At 36.2% G+C, this 16,067-nt stretch overlaps 1 protein-coding gene across 3 annotated transcripts in view; it reads right to left on the bottom strand.

The window, feature by feature from the left end:
- Positions 1-16,067, bottom strand: part of Prosap (SH3 and multiple ankyrin repeat domains prosap) — a 246,863-nt gene that overhangs the window by 32,753 nt on the left and 198,043 nt on the right. For all 3 annotated transcript variants that reach the window (XM_089099471.1, XM_089099470.1, XM_089099469.1), the window contains exon 8: positions 15,406-15,762. In XM_089099471.1, coding sequence (XP_088955597.1) covers positions 15,406-15,762 — 357 coding nt within the window. The remainder of the gene's footprint in view (positions 1-15,405; positions 15,763-16,067) is intronic.

Here is a 16,067-nt window from a genome sequence, read left to right as displayed (position 1 = left end):
TCTTAGCGTCTATTTTTCGTTTTGTTGGTACACATCTCTGCATTTTATATCTTTCCTATTCGTTTTAAAAACTCAAATATTCATATCTAAATAATGGATGATTTGGTTCACAATGACAGACCTTGATCGTTAGAGTCTAAAATTTACTTAAACAGATTATTTTATCTAAACAGCTTAAACGCAATCTAACAGAATTAGAGGAAACACCACAGAGCTAATGGAACTGAGAAGGGATAACAGGGCCGTATCCAGGATTTTTGTTCGGTCTGATACTTTACTTTTTTTTTTTTTTTACCAAACACATCAAAAATTTGTTTGTACGCATTTTCGTAACTTTTTTACGATCCAGACAAACATTTCAGGGGGGAGGGTCAACCCGGTAACCCCCACCCCCTAATTATGGTCTTGAATAGCGAATCGAAAAATTTGAATTTATTTAAAATAGTTAAACTGTCCGTACGAACATTGTCAATACGAATTTCATTCCTAAACTTCGAGAGAAAAGTACAAACCACAGCTATAACAACAAACATTCGAATAAAAGTTTTGTTTTCCAGACAAATCAGGTAGTTTAAAAGTAAGTCTTTTTAATAATCATTACTTCTAGAAAAATTTCAATGAAAAATTTTTTGTGAATGAGTCGTCCAATGACCTGTATGTAATATTTGTAATTCATATAACACGCATTTGAATCTGGTTTTTAAGTTTCTTGTGACGCAAATTCTAAGAATATATTGGGAAATCGGAATTCAAATTTGTCAATCTGTAGCTAAGTTTTGCTTTTTGATGTTACAAAATTGTGTTCAAAACTAGCTATGTAATGATTTGGATATTTGAAGGATTATCCAACCTCTTCGGCCTTTTGTAAACAGTTAGATATTTCTATGGGATGCCGAAGAAATGTCGCAGCATCTAAAAGAGGCCAAACCGTGGCCGACACTGGTGGCAAGAAAAAACTCCACTGGCTTTCCCTATAGGTCCATATTGGTCTCAGAGAGATTTTGGGTCTCTCTAATAGCTCTAAAAGCCAGTAGATGGAACCTCCGTAAAATAATTATTTCAAGTGAAGTTCGGTTGCAGAAAGTCTCTAACCCTTCTTTTCTTGGCACCACGATTATCCAAATCATCTAAAGAGTTCTTAATACAGCCTACTTACTAGCTGCTACATTGATTCCAACCTTACGCGGTGGTAGGTATTTGATTCTACCTCCCTTGCTACTTCTGCTACATCCTAGTTGCCATTGTAACTAAAACCCACCATGGTCACCGAGCATTGGCAGAGACAGTGAACTGCTGAGAAAGTGTACTGCTTTCTCAGAAAATTTACAACCGAAGTTAACAGGAAAGGTTGAACAATAAGCAAATTTAAGTCAAAAGTAGAATACAATTTTCAATATCAATATTATAGTTTTCCCTTGGGGGAAATGGAGTATCTTGTATTTCATAATCTTATAAGAGAGCAGACATAAGGCTTTTGTGCTTTTCGTGTGATTTTATTTGTATTTTTTAGGGATTAGATAATTTAAAAAACTGCAAAAACTACAGTCAATAGCTGAATAGCACGGTCTGATTTGGGCGAAAAGCAATTAACTTCGTTTCTATTAGTCTTTAACCTAGAAAAACTTCAACAGATTTTCTCGATCGCGGCTAGTCTCCCGTGCCTGCAATGAAATAAACAACAAGTGTAGGCACACAACACTTTGCTAGACACCAAATGCTGTGTTTAAAGGTCCTTACTTGGCACCTTATCGGAGGGACATAGGGAGGAGTTGGGTTAATTTAGGTGTAACCGAACGGAAGGCAAATCTGGGGGGAAATGTTTCTCTGTTTCTTCTATGTGAAAACCTCACAACTCTCCACACTCAAGAATACCAAACACAGGGGAATAACATCACTAACGTCTCAAACGGTTGTAACGATAAACTGTTCATATCTATGGAAAGTCTCTCGTTTTAGTTGATTATTGCACTGCACAAAGACTACTTGAGAATGAAGACTAAATGAAAATGTAAGAAGTAAAAGAAGAATCTTCCCAAGATTTTGAATAATTCCTTTAGCAACAACGCTAATCAGGTGGCAACATTTAGCAGCGTTGCTTTCCCCATCAGTATTGTCACTGACATTTTGTGAAAAAATAATCAATATTTAAACCTCTGCAAGTGCGACTAGCGAATACAAATACGCTAGACTGCAGTTGTTAAGAGTACAATAGCTTATTTTCAGAAAAGTGTGAGATACACCCTTTTGTTTTGTACTTATTCATACATTAGAAGCCAGTGATTAGATTCGCCAATTAAACTATAATTCAAGACCTTCCTGCCTCGAAGACGTTTGAGGAGAGCGGGAGATCACCATCCTCCCCTAGAGAAAAAAAATTCCCTAAATAGTTTCATTTTTACAAAATGGTCTGACTATGAAAGTTTCAGGTGACGGCAAACGCCTTCCCTTTCGCTTTTGTGAACTGCGTCATGTGCCTCACTCCGTTCAGAAAGAGAATAAAAGATATTGACAAGGTCTCTTGAAACTTGAAAATTTGCATAGGTCAAATTTTAATTACGCAGTAGTGTTGTAAATAAGATTTTATTCAACGTTTTTTTTTTGTTTTTTTTCTGTCTAAACCTCCTATTACTTAACTGATTCTAACTCACAGACACCCTTCAGTCATAGGCTAGTCCTGATTATTTCTATTTAGATAATGCATTACTTACAGAAAGGTTGAAGCAGACAAAGCATCAAAGAAGGCATACTGGTGGAAGATTATTTAATTTGTCAGAAATAATATCTACGATAACTCACACAGACACCCTTCAGTCATAGGCTAGTCCTGATTATTTCTATTTAGATAATGCATTACTTACAGAAAGGTTGAAGTAGACAAAGCATCAAAGAAGGCATATTGGTGTAAGATTATTTAATTTGTCAGAAATAACATCTACGATAACAATGAAAAATAAATATTCCAATTTAAAAGGAGCAACATAGCAATCATTATTGATATTTATAACTAATTATCTCTTAAAAAACACAAGGAAAAAGTATTTATAATTTTGAAATTAAGTGAAGCGATTTGACTGTAGGCATTATTAGAAACAAGGAAAAATGAAATGGAACAACCTGTTTATGCCCGTGTCAACAACCGTCCGAAAAAATGATATGGCTAGGTATGTGTTTTAATAACATTAGGATGTATCAATGATTTTCAACATTATAATAGCCACAAAAACACCCTAAATTTCGCTTGATTGTGAGACTAGCTTAAAGTCTCGAAAAAAAAGACGAAAAAAAATGTGCTTTTAGTTTGGCAAAAGCAAGGTATTTACCAAAAGTAATAACAGGCGAAATTTTTATTTTGAATTTAAGCGGATGGCAATCTATTGACGAGTCCGACTGTAGAAGTTTGTATAACCTAATAAAATCTGCTATAACGAAGGTATATCTTCATTTGATTTGGAACTGAAAAATAAAAATAAATTTATCTCTGCTTTTCAGTATTTTTTTTTTATTTTTCTTTAGTTTATGCGTGCAAAGCGTGACGGAAGTGTCCCAAGCGTGGTAGAAACCACGCTAAGCGTGGTAAGAACTCTGCCAAGAGTGGCAGAACTGTGCGGCACACACGGCGCTCTGAGATGTACACCAGAGGCCAAAAAAGTTGGCCCCTTTTAGAATAAGCAGAAAAACAGCAATGAAATTGAGATGTTCTCGTGGATTTATTATTATTCTTTTGGAGGTAATCCTTTATGGGTAATAAAGTGCTTGTTCTCTTCATGACTTTCCGACATTGAAAATGATCACAGTAGTTCACAATTCTAGATTTCCTAAGATACATAAAATCAAAACTTATAATCTAAGAAAAAAAAAATCTAGAGTGAATAATTCACCAGCTAAAACGAGCTCACAGAAGCGAATTTCTCGAGAAAGAGGATTCCCTCTGTTTAATTATGTAAACATTATCCTGGAGATGATTCCAAGGAAGTATTTCCTGTCTCGACAAAATTGTACGTTTCGAACCAGTAAAACCTGAGGATTTTTTAACCCTACTAGTTTTTCCAATATTAACGATTTTTAAGTTTTCGCATTTTAAGAAAAACTTGGACGGTGCCATTGTAGTCTTAGGATTGCCATTACGATCAACATCATAAGCAATGATCCAGAAAAAAACATATGAAGAAATTTTTAGTATAAATTACCTTTCTCCTGAAAAAAAATTATATTTTTCAAAGGATATAACCTGGCCTAGAAGGTCAGACATGCAAAAAACACAACATAAAAAAAGGTGTAGAACAGATAAAGAAGGATACAAGATAATAAAGGAAAAATAAATGCAGAGATCAAATTTTTCTGTCATTTTGACATTTGTCTTTTTATTTTACTTCTTGGATTCCAGTATATGTTCCCATCTTTTTGCACTGAGCCGAAGTCTTAGAAGAAATTTTTTTGTTTTCCTTGGCTGAAATTTTCCTCCTTTATCTTCTCTACATATTTTTCGTTTATTTCGGCTCAGGAGGTAAAACACCACATGGCAGAAAAAGCTATTCTAAAAAAAGATCTGCTAGTAAAACATATTTAAAAAAGGCGCTAAAACTCCAGGGCTACTCGTTTTCTTTTTTGCTTCTTCTTTTTAGTGTCGAATTATGTGAATTCAAACAGAGTTAATCCAAATTGGACCTATCGATGTCTACGAGGGTCCTCTATCACCCCGCCACGGACTATCGCTATTGAATGAAGCATCTTGTACAACTGTATATTTTAATTACATTGTCAAAAATTTCAGCATGTATCCCTCAACAAGAATTTTATTCTTAAGTGGTGGCTGGCTTTTAACCCCCTCCCCCCGTGGAAAATAAGGCTTTCCAAATTTGAGAATTTTATTGGAGTTTTATGTTTTTAATTTCCACAGGGGGAAGGAGTTTTGGTACTTGTATATTATGCGCCACTCACTCAAGTTTACGCTGTGTAAAATTCGAGAACAAACCGGTTTTTTCGCTAGCTTCTTCGTTACTTTAGAAATAAATTTGGTCTACAGATTTGCACGTTATGGGAGGGGGGGGGGGGTGGTAAAGTATAGCGGGTCTGCATTTAAAATGTGTTTGATACAATTATTCTGCATATCAGATAGATAGATAAATAAGTGTATTTTAAAACCATGAACACAATAAAATAACCTAAATGAAAGGCACAAATCACATAAGCTTTGATCAGCGACCATCATAAAACACTACATTAACCTAATAATAGTACTTGATACTTGGAGAAATGGTCATTAAAAAAAAAAAACACTTAACACTTGGAAAAAACACTTAAACGAAACATTACATTTACTTTATACTTGGGATATTAATTTTTTTTTTTTTTTTTTTTTTTTTCAGTCAACAAAATTTCCAGATACCTCACTATTCTTCTGTAATTTTCTAGTGGCTATATACCTAGATAGAATTGTTTTCTGACTTCAAACTGTCCAAATACTTTTACCTGTCCCCCCCCCTTATGTGCAAATATATAGCCCAAATTATATAGTTCCCATATATTCTGTCACATGTCTTTGTCTTGTCTCGCGCTAAGCTGAAAAAACTAATGAAGAAACAGGTTTGTTCTCGAGTTTTACACAGCGTAAACTTGAGTGAGTGGCGCATAATACACAAGTACCAAAATTCTTTCCCCCTACGGAAATTAAAACTCAAATAAAATTCTCAAATTTGGAAAAAACTTTTTTTTTCAAAAAGGGGGGGGGGTAAGTATTTGGACAGTTTGAAGTCAGAAAACAATTCTTTCTAGGTATATGGCCACTAAAAAAAAGAAAAAAAGAAAGAAAAAAAAAGGTATAAAGTAAATGTAATGTTTCATTTAATTTTTTTTCCAAGTGTTAAGTGTTTTTTTTTCAATTACCATTTTTCCAAGTATTAAGTACTATTATTAGGTTAATGTAGTGTTTCATTTACTATGATGATCGCTGATCAAAGTTTATGTTATTTGGGTCTTTCATTTATGTTATTTTACTGTGTTCATGGTCGTATATTTGGCTTTAAAATACACTTATCTATATATCTATCTAATATGCAGAATACTTGTACCAAACATATTTCGCATGCAGACCCCTCCCCCCCCCCTAATGTGCAAATCTATAGCCCAAATTTATTACTGAAGTAACGAAGAAACTAACGAAAAAACCAGTGTATTCTCGAATTTTACACAGCGTAAACTTGAGTGAGTGGCGCATAATACACAGATACTAAAATTCCTTCCCCCTACGGAAATTGAAAAATAAAACTCAAACACAATTGTCAAATTTGGAAAGCCTTATTTTCCACGGGGGAGCGGGGGTATTTTCGTGGGGGGGATTTTCCGCGGGCAGTATTTTCCGGGGGAGGGGTATTTCCCGCGGAGGGGGGACTTTCCCAGGGGATAATCGCCGGGGGGGGATAAACGCGTAGAAACAATCTTAAGTGATGTTACCTATCGTTTACTAGTTTACGCTCCAGATAATCTAAAGTTATGCAAACATGGTGAATTTCAATCATGGAAGAGTCGAGACCTTAAGCTAAAATCTTGCGTAAAAAACAGATAAATAAGAGAAAAAAAACTAGTCTTTTAGTTGACATTAAGAACCATTGAACATTACGTTTCTAATTGTCGTTTACACCTTTATTCACCTACAGTTTAATTCGAAGCTCGCATGACATAGCTCTTATGAGAACTAAATTCACTGACAAAAATCCTTGTCTTGCTAATTAGGAAAAATAAAAATACAAAATTTGCTCAATAAATCTTCAAAATCGTTTTATGACGGTCTAATTCTTTTCAAGGACTTAAGCATAAAATATAATAGACTGAGAATTTTTAGGTTTCAAGAAACAAACACTGTTCACACATAAAGAGAAACAAAGCAAAAAGAGAAAAAACATTAAAATATATGCTAAATGCCAAAAAAGAAATATACATAAGGTAGCAACGGCAAATAATCTAAGGTCAGAGTCCCTAAAACTCCTTAAGGGATCATCGTAAACTCCTATGATCACTTTAACACTTCCTATCCTTGTTACATTTGAGTCAAATTCCGTCAGTTAAATACCGAATCATGCCTAGACGCCTTACTAGTACAGGCAAATGGAGGTTTGACCCGAAACAAATTGCAACAGAAATGATTCTTACATCATCTTGTAGAGAAAACAAAACTGAACAACATATCCATTTTCGCATATTCTGAGTCGACGCAAAATGACCGTTTTTTGGCTTTTAATGCGATTTTTTTTTAAGTTTTCCAAAAAAAAAAATATAATTTTAGTATCCGACCGTTTTTCTTGAAATGAAGTATGATTCTGATGCAGAATGACAAGCTGAGACTGAACATGAAGCCGGATTGGGTGTCTGGTGCAAAACAAAAAAGTTTCACTATCATCAATATGAGTTGCTGTAATTTTTGTAAAGACAATCAATCGGCACTTGTTATTCAACAAATGATCGGTTGTTCGTAAAAATACCTGAACTAGGCACTAGTATAAGACACTTCAAAGGCTACGTAATGCAATAAAAATGAAAATCGTCACATTCATCACTCAGTTTTTTAAAGATTTCAAAGTTTATTCCCAAGATTTGACTGAGAAATCAATTAGACGAAGACCTCAAGTAATGCCAGAAAGTCGAGTAGAACATCAGTCCACTGTCGAACATCAAAGCTTTGGTTCCAGTATTTGGACATGGTTGTGATTCTACGAAACTTTGTAAAAGGAGAACGAACTGGGTCATGGGAGCTCCATTTGAAGTCTACCTCAGACATGTTACCTTACCTGGCGGCTGCAGGACACAACCACTCTACGAAATCATGCCATCTTTACCTCTAGCGAATGGACAAGCTCCAAGATACCCATCCTACGGTCTACCAGGCTTTCCAGAGTGGCATGCATGTAGTAAGACGTTCTAATAGATTCTGGGCTGGACTCTCCACAGATCTTGTCATTGAACAGGAGCTTATGCGCTCTCTTAAGACCTCTGGTGGCTTTACCAACGGCAGCGGCATGACAGAGGCTCAGAGGTCCTTATGGGTTTTGTCGAGACCATTCTGCTCTACATTAATCCTTCTGATGGAATGTATCTCACAAATTCTGTACGTTACAAGCGATCAGCACAAGGAGATGTCAGAGCCGATGCAACTGAGATACTGCAAAGATAAGCAGACGATTCTCGAGTTTCTTGAACGGGGTTCACCAGGTGAGGGAGATGTTCAGTTAAAAAGCATAGCAAATGGTCTAACTGCCTATCCGTCTGCCAACGTTGATTCTGCCAAAGATGTTGGCCTAAAAGTCATTGACGCCATGTCTGGACAGGTGGTCTCTGACTTTGTTTTTCTACTAAAAAAACTGGCAATCCATATGACCACCAAGAAAAGTCCACGCGGATACTGCAAACGACTAGACCCGACTCTTCTTTTTCAGAGGTTTATCATGATCGCGAAAAGGATCAATCTTACGGAAACTGAGTACTTTCAACACGAACTGTGTTCCTACCCAGCGTCACTTTTTGACAGCTCCTGCATGCTCCGGACTGCGAACAAACCAGAACTTGCGAAGGCCATAGCCCAGGTGTGCAACCTTGAGAAGCATTTATTTCCCCTCCCCGAAGGCACTCGATATATCCTAGACGGAGGAGCTCTGCTGCACAGGATACCATGGACAAAAAATCAAAGATACCTGGAGATTCTAAACCATTATGCAACTTACGTGACAGGAAAGTACCCTTCTGCCACTATCGTTTTCGATGGCTACGATGGTGGGGCTTCCATAAAAGATATGGCTCACTCGCAGAGGAGTCGTTCAGTTTGCCATGAGATCTTATTCACAACAGATATGCAGCTCAAGGTGAAGAAAGAAGAGTTCTTATCTTGCAAGAAAAACAAAGCCAGGTTTATCTGCGCATTGGCTGATCATCTCCGTGCCAAGGGTGTCTCTGTCTCCCAGGCATCAGGTGACGCAGATGTCCCGATTGTGGAAGCTGCTGTTGCCTCTTCACGGTATCACGACACTGCCGTAGTTGGGGACGATACCGATCTATTGGTTCTCTTATGCTACCACTGTGACTTGTCAAGCAAGAAACTATTCTTCGCACCTGAGCCAAAGTCGAATAAAGCTCCCCGAATATGGGGCAAACACACCCTGAAAGAGAAACTGGGAGAAGATACTTGTCATCTGATCCTTTTTGCTCACGCCCTGTTAGGCTGTGACTCTCCTTCGCGAATCCACGGTGTGGGACAAGGTCTTGCACTGAAGAGGCTGATAGAAGACAATGATTTCCGAACATTAGCTGAAGTGTTCATGCAGAAGTCTGCTTCGAAGGAAGGAATCAAGACCCCTGATGAAGACGCCCTGCTGATCATATACGGTTCGTCGAAAGGAGGGAACTTGAACAAACTCCGCAGAGAAGTTTTTGAAAAGAAAGTGACAACGGCAAACTCTTTTGTTCACCCAGAACATCTGCCACCAACTTCTGATGCAGCCAAATTTCATAGCTCTAGAGTTTTTATCAAGCTCAGGTATGGACCGGGGAGCCTGATCCGGAACTGAAAGCCGAGGAATGGGGATGGAAGAATAAAGATGACTTCTTGTACCCATTAACAACTGACCTCCCACCAGCCCCGCGTATGCTCCTTAAGATCGTTATGTGCTCCTTTATTGTACTGTTTTGTTCAGCGTTTTTTTGTTTATTTAAATACGGATTTTTTTGTACTTGAGAATGCATACCCTGCATTGTACAAATGTTGTCAAACTCCAAAAAACTCGACCGCAACACGGATGAAGAGAATCTAGACCACTCGTTGTTAATCCAGTCCACATTAAGAAGTTGTAAAACTAGCCGGACTCTGATTCTATATTGTGTATTTTTTGTAGGATTGATTATATTTAATAGACTGTGAAGATTAGACACTATGGGTTGACCCTAAATAGTATATGAAGAGTGTTTTAATTGTGATTTACGATACTGACCATTGAAAACCAGTTCGGTTTGTAATTCATTTTCCCTAATTATTTTCTAAAAAATGTAGATCATTCATTAATGATTACGATTTTTTTTCTGGTTCAGTGAACAAACTATTTGATTCTATTTTCGGTCTCAGCTCGTGATTCTACTTCAGAACCACACTTTCATTCAAGAAAATCGGGCTGTAACGAAAATTGTATTTTTAGGCTAAAAAAGTCGAAAAAATACAGTTACTTTTTGTATGGTGCTTCTTTACGCTAAATCCGACTTCGTTTTTGGTCTCGCCATGTTATTTTGGGTTAGAATCATACTTCAGTTCAAGAAAAACCGATGTCCACGAAAATTGCGATTTTTATTCGAATAACTGAAAAAAATAGCATTAAAAGCCAAAAAACGGTTATTTTGCGTCGACTCAGAATATACGAATACGTTGTTTAGTTTTTTTTTTCTCTACAAGATGGTGTAAAAATCATTTCTGTTCCAATTTGTTTCGGGTCGACCTCTTTTTGGAGCTCATTTTCCTGTACTATACATGGATGTTGGGCACTCTGTCAGCTAAACTAATCGCAAGCATATTTCAGGTAGACATTTAGTTTCAAACCCGAGCAGCCATTTTACGACATTGGTCATGGTTACAGCGATACCTGTAACCTATTAAAGAACGCATCACGGCCTATAGTAACAAAAAATTTAAAAATGCATTAAAAAAACTGGCTCGTCCAAAAACATTGTAATTTTTGGCTGATTCAGGAATGGTAACTATTTTGTCGATTGGTCTTAATAGTAAAATGTCATTTAGGAACCAATTAACCGGAATTTCAAAAAATAGCCTGAAACCTGTCAAAAACGGCATTTGATCAAAACAACAGGTACACCATTGGAATCACCAATGCCAAAAAGCCTTCATCAGCAACTTACAGCCCCTTGGCTTGAACTACAAGAGAAATCACTTTTGTGCATGGGTAGCACTGACGTGTCCTCTTTTTTTCATTTTCTACTTCTTCACTGCTAGTAGGGCACTGGAATATCATAGAGAGCTGTTTAAGCACGCATTTGTAAGGAAGTTGCCATATTCAGTGCCTTTGTAATTATTCTCAGCATAACATAAATAAAAATACAAAACAGAAACTTACATTTTAATACGACCGACCATTAAAACTAAAAAAATTCGTTTTAAAATTTTGTTTAATTTTTTTTTAGTTTTAATGGTCGTATTTTAATGCAAGTTTCTCTTTTATATTTTCATCAAAACAGTAATTTAAAGCTTGGAGTTCCACTGTCTTACGGAAAAAATCCCCTATTGTTCTACTTGTTACTTGTTGTTTACTGTTAGGGTATTGCCTAAATACTTGAGCTTATCCGCTTTGACGATACATGGCACAATTTCAACGATAAGAAAAACGCAAGGCAATTAATTTTTGTTAATAAGCAACTTAATTTCGCATATTCCATTATCTTACAGCCATAATCATAACACCTTGTGTCCTTAAGTCAACATAAAATCTACTTTAAAATTTTTTAGCGATTTGTTTCCACCCTTTAGCCAATCCAAACAGGATGTTATAACGTATAGTGCAAAACCCTCATCATACAATCAATCCGAATTGAAAACTATGATTATATAGCGCCAGGCTTAAAAATTACACCACAAAACAGCAAATATTGAAATACCATGACGTCACTAGGCAAATATTACTATAAAGTTCCTTAATCTTAGCATTCTCACCAAAATACGCGCAGAAACATATTTTTTTAACAATACGCTTGTATTACATACAATACGCATAACATACGCATACAATACTCATAACAATACGCATGGCTTTATCACTTTATATGGCTGCTCACATCTAATGATCACTGACGTTTAGCAATTAGTATTTGTCTCGTGTTTCATTTGTGTTCACCCCTTCCTTACGTTGCATTTCAAAATACTGCTCTGATAGAACAAGTTTTTAGCAGAACTAATGTTCAATAAATCATAAAAATTACTTTAAGCATATTCCTCACCTATTAAGAAAAACTGTAGCATAGAACAGTGACGGATCCAGGGGGCGATGCCCCCCCCCTAGCGCAGTCTAAACTAGTGTAATTTACTTAATTAACTCACGTTTGCGTTAATTAAACTTGTTCCTAACGAAATTTTATCGGGTCAACCTATTTTGCGCCCCCCCCCTAAAAATTTTTTTCGGATCAACCTATTTTGCAATCCCCCCCTAAAAAAAATCCTGGATCCGCCCCTGACATAGAAAATTATAATAATGCGAGATAGTCATTGTGCCTTGGTGAGTGTAACTGCTTTCCTTAAGATATACATCCAATCAGACTAAACTATTCACGCCCCCCAAAAAATTATATTGATTTACTGAACCACTCTCTTTTTTCTTCCCTTTAGAGACATGCCTGATAGACCCTTTGAAAAAAAAAACGATTATACTTGAAATGCAAAGGAAATTGTAAGAAAAAAAGTAGATGGCTCTATGCTCTTAATTTCTGCTCAATTTATTAAAAATAAAGAATTATTAATAAAGCAATATCAGAAAGAGTTTTCAAAATGGTCCATTAATCGGTACCTTAACAATCCGGCATTATCCAATTGCTCATTCTAAATATTTTTTTCTGAAGTAGTAATCAAGTGTGCTCTTAAAGGAGAAGCAGACTTTGTTGCCTTTTTTTTTTTATGACAACCTTTTATTTTTAAATGATTTGTGATTTGAAACACATTTGTTTGACTAACCAAAATAAAGATCTTTCCTCCAAAAACTATCCAACTAATTTATGTTCAACAAGCACAAGTATTGCAAAAATCACATAATTGCTTTCTTCTCTAAATAACCAGCGAAAAGGAAGGTGTGAAGAAAAGCTCACTGTTTGGACTGAAATCAAAGGCAATGACATAGCGATGCCTATAGTGAAGAGCCATATAATTCCTTTCCCCCTAAATGCATCCGATCAAAATTTTGAGACAGTCATTTTGTTCAAAATCGTCCAAAGAGAAGATAACGATGCCTCCGGGGTTGACGAAACGCCCCATGGCCCTCAGGGTAAGGGCTGTAAGTTATGCAAGTTGCCCATTTTTAAAATATAAGATCTTTGAAAGAGGTAGTCGTTTAAACTTTGGAGGGAGTTCATTCTATTGGAAATCAAAAGTTCTAGTAACTTTTTTTAAGATTCCAAAGTAATCGAAGAGCAACCAGCCCCCCCCCCCTCCATGCTCTTTTTCGCCAAACGCATCCGGGCAAATTTTTGAGATAGCCATTTCGGTTAAAATAGTCCAAAGGCCAAATTACTATGCTTCCAAGGTTGAAGCCCCCCCCCCAGCCCCCGGGGTAAGGGCTGTCAGTTGTGCAAGTTGCTTATCGTTAAAATATAAAGTTCGTATGGAAGGGGTGGTCGTATAAACTTTGATTGAGAATCAAAAGGTTTAATTCCCTTGTTAAGAGTTAAAACGAACAGAAATTAAATAAACAATGGCAACAAAAAAACATACAATAGGTACTAATATAAGTGAATAAATAAATCTTAAAACAAGTAAAACTTAAAATTGAAAATTCAAAACAAACTTAAAACGAACAAAATTACTAGAAACAAGAGTTTGGTTACGGTTCCCTTCCCCAACTGTAAAAGTCTAAAGTCTAATGTGTAATTTACACTTTACTGAAAGCATTCTATTGGAATGCTTATACGAAGTTCTAGTAACTTAGTAACAGGTATTATCTTTTGTACTTGCAACAATGAAAATAAAAATAACAATTACGGTAAAATAAAATCTTGAGATGCTGAGATTTCATCAATTAATATCAGTATATATCTAATATTCAGTTCAATTTTATAAGTTCTTTCCAAGGAATGTTCAAGAACAAATGGTTTTCAATAAAACGCAAATTACGCAGACTCTAGACTTTTCCAGTTAGGGAAAGGGACAATAGCCAAACTCTTGTTTGAAGTGGTTATTGTTCGTTTTAAGTTTGATTTGAATATTCAATTTAAATTTTATTCGTTTTAAGATTTATTTATTCATTTATATTAGTATCTGTTGTATGTTTGTTTGCTATGATTGTTTATTTATTTTCTGTTCGTTTTCGGTTTAATCTATTCGTTGATAGTAATTTCTGGTCGTTTTGAGTTTGGAATTATTATAGATAATTTATTTCTGCTGGTCTTAAGTTTAATACGGCTCTCTAGTTTTCTTTGAAAAACTTCTTTTTCGGAAAGATTTTTTCGTTGATTATGAATAAAGAACACAGTGAACAGACAAGAATTTAAAGAAGTGTGTTTTTTCTTTATTCCATAGCAAAATATTTCTACTCCGTCCCTCCAGGAATTTCGAACTAATAAATCCAGAAAGTGTTTGGGTTTCAAATTATAAGGGCGTGTAGGTCGAAAAATAAGCATAATAAATAGCGAAACTCTTACAATACAGCCTTCTGCGACTGTAAAACGATACCATATAATACTGACAAAGGAAAGAACACAGAATTCAACTTTATTTAATTTCAACTTCATTTAATTAGCTTGAAAATTCCCGATCCTAAAACATAGCATCCATTACGATTAATTTGGGGGATGGACATTTCTACAGAGAGTAAGCCTTTAATATGTGAAAACTGATCCTTCTAAATGAAAAGGGGGAAAGAGAATGACTATCAATGAGATCTCCTCTCCTTAGAGAAATATTGTATATCTTGCAATCTTTATCTGGAGATTCAACACCGTTAAAATTAGATTGTTCAACAAGAGCGAAATGCCAATTAGACACGGAAAATATACAAAAAATTGAAGAAAAAAAAAAGGGGGGGGGGGGATATGGATGATACAATGTGGCACTATCTCAAACTCTTAAAAATATACAGAATTCTTAGGCAATACTTTTAGAGGGGGAAAGGGGTCCTACCAACACCTGCCGGAGGGTGAGGGACTCCCCCTCCTGTTTATCCTTCCCTGTGTACAGGTATGCTTCAAGGGGTATTTAAAGAAGTACTATTTTTAATTTAAACTACAACAAAAATATTTTCGACCCCCCCCCCCCCCCCGTATATTCACATCAATATATTCAGAAAACCCTATCTTAGCCGCAGTAATATTATTCTTGTAAATTGCACCAATCACTTTAATGAAGTATTGGTCCGAAAATTTTATATTGGATTAACCGTGCTCTTCATTCTTTGTTAACTATTTAACAAATGATATTCTGCAGGCAAATGTCAACTGACTCCTCAGAAGTCGGTATCTTTTCTTGTTGATATCCATATAATCTAACTATTGTCCAGTTTTTATTAGTAATAGCATGATGCCTACTTAAAATACCCAGAGGACTTTAAAAGCTGAGCGTTGATGAATGTAATCTCTCCTTTCCCATAATCAGGCAAGGACAAGCTCCCTCGGATAGTTTTTTTTTTTACCCTCAAAAAGTAAGTAGTTCAAAACATAAGAATATACCTGCAATGCTGCTACCGTTGGCAGATCGTCCATCTTCACTATCAGCAGTACAAGAAGAAGCAGAACTAGTACTCAACGCCAGATTGTCAGTCCAGGCTCTTTCAGAAGGTGATGGGGAAGGCGGGACTCCAGAGCTACTTCCGCCAATGCTTCCATATCCTGACGAACTTAAAGGAGGCAAAACACGAACAGCAGCTGACCCTGTGACGAGGTGAGCTACATTTGCTTGAGTTGGAGTAGAAGGTAAAAAAGACGAGGAAGGGGTGTTCGGAGTTGAAAGACGGTATTCAGGGGGATATCTTCCAAAGCCCGCATTACGTCGGCGATTGTTGTAAGAAGGTACTTCCTTAAATGGCACTGTAATAGAAAAAGTGAACAAATGAAGAACTGCTTTTCCTTCAAATTCCGCATATTTGAATTACAGATGAAAAAAATCGGTAATCATTGCCGAAATTACTCTTCTAAACTAACTCTTACAATAGCAGCACAATTCTTGCCTCATTCATATCAGAGAAACTAGTTGAATTGATTTTAAATTTCCCACGAATTTAATTGCGTTCCATACACCCCCCCTCTCATTCGTCTATTATCAGAAATCCTGGTCCCAAAATTACGCTGCAGAGGGCATAATTACATCGAAGTCAGCAGCACAAGATAAATAA

The sequence above is a fragment of the Artemia sp. Qi Xiang Cuo genome, chromosome 13 (genome assembly GCF_049724085.1).
Source record: "Artemia sp. Qi Xiang Cuo chromosome 13, ASM4972408v1, whole genome shotgun sequence".
NCBI lineage: Eukaryota > Metazoa > Arthropoda > Branchiopoda > Anostraca > Artemiidae > Artemia > Artemia sp. Qi Xiang Cuo.
Note: the sequence above shows the minus strand (reverse complement) of the source record. Positions and strands in the feature narration are given on the sequence as shown.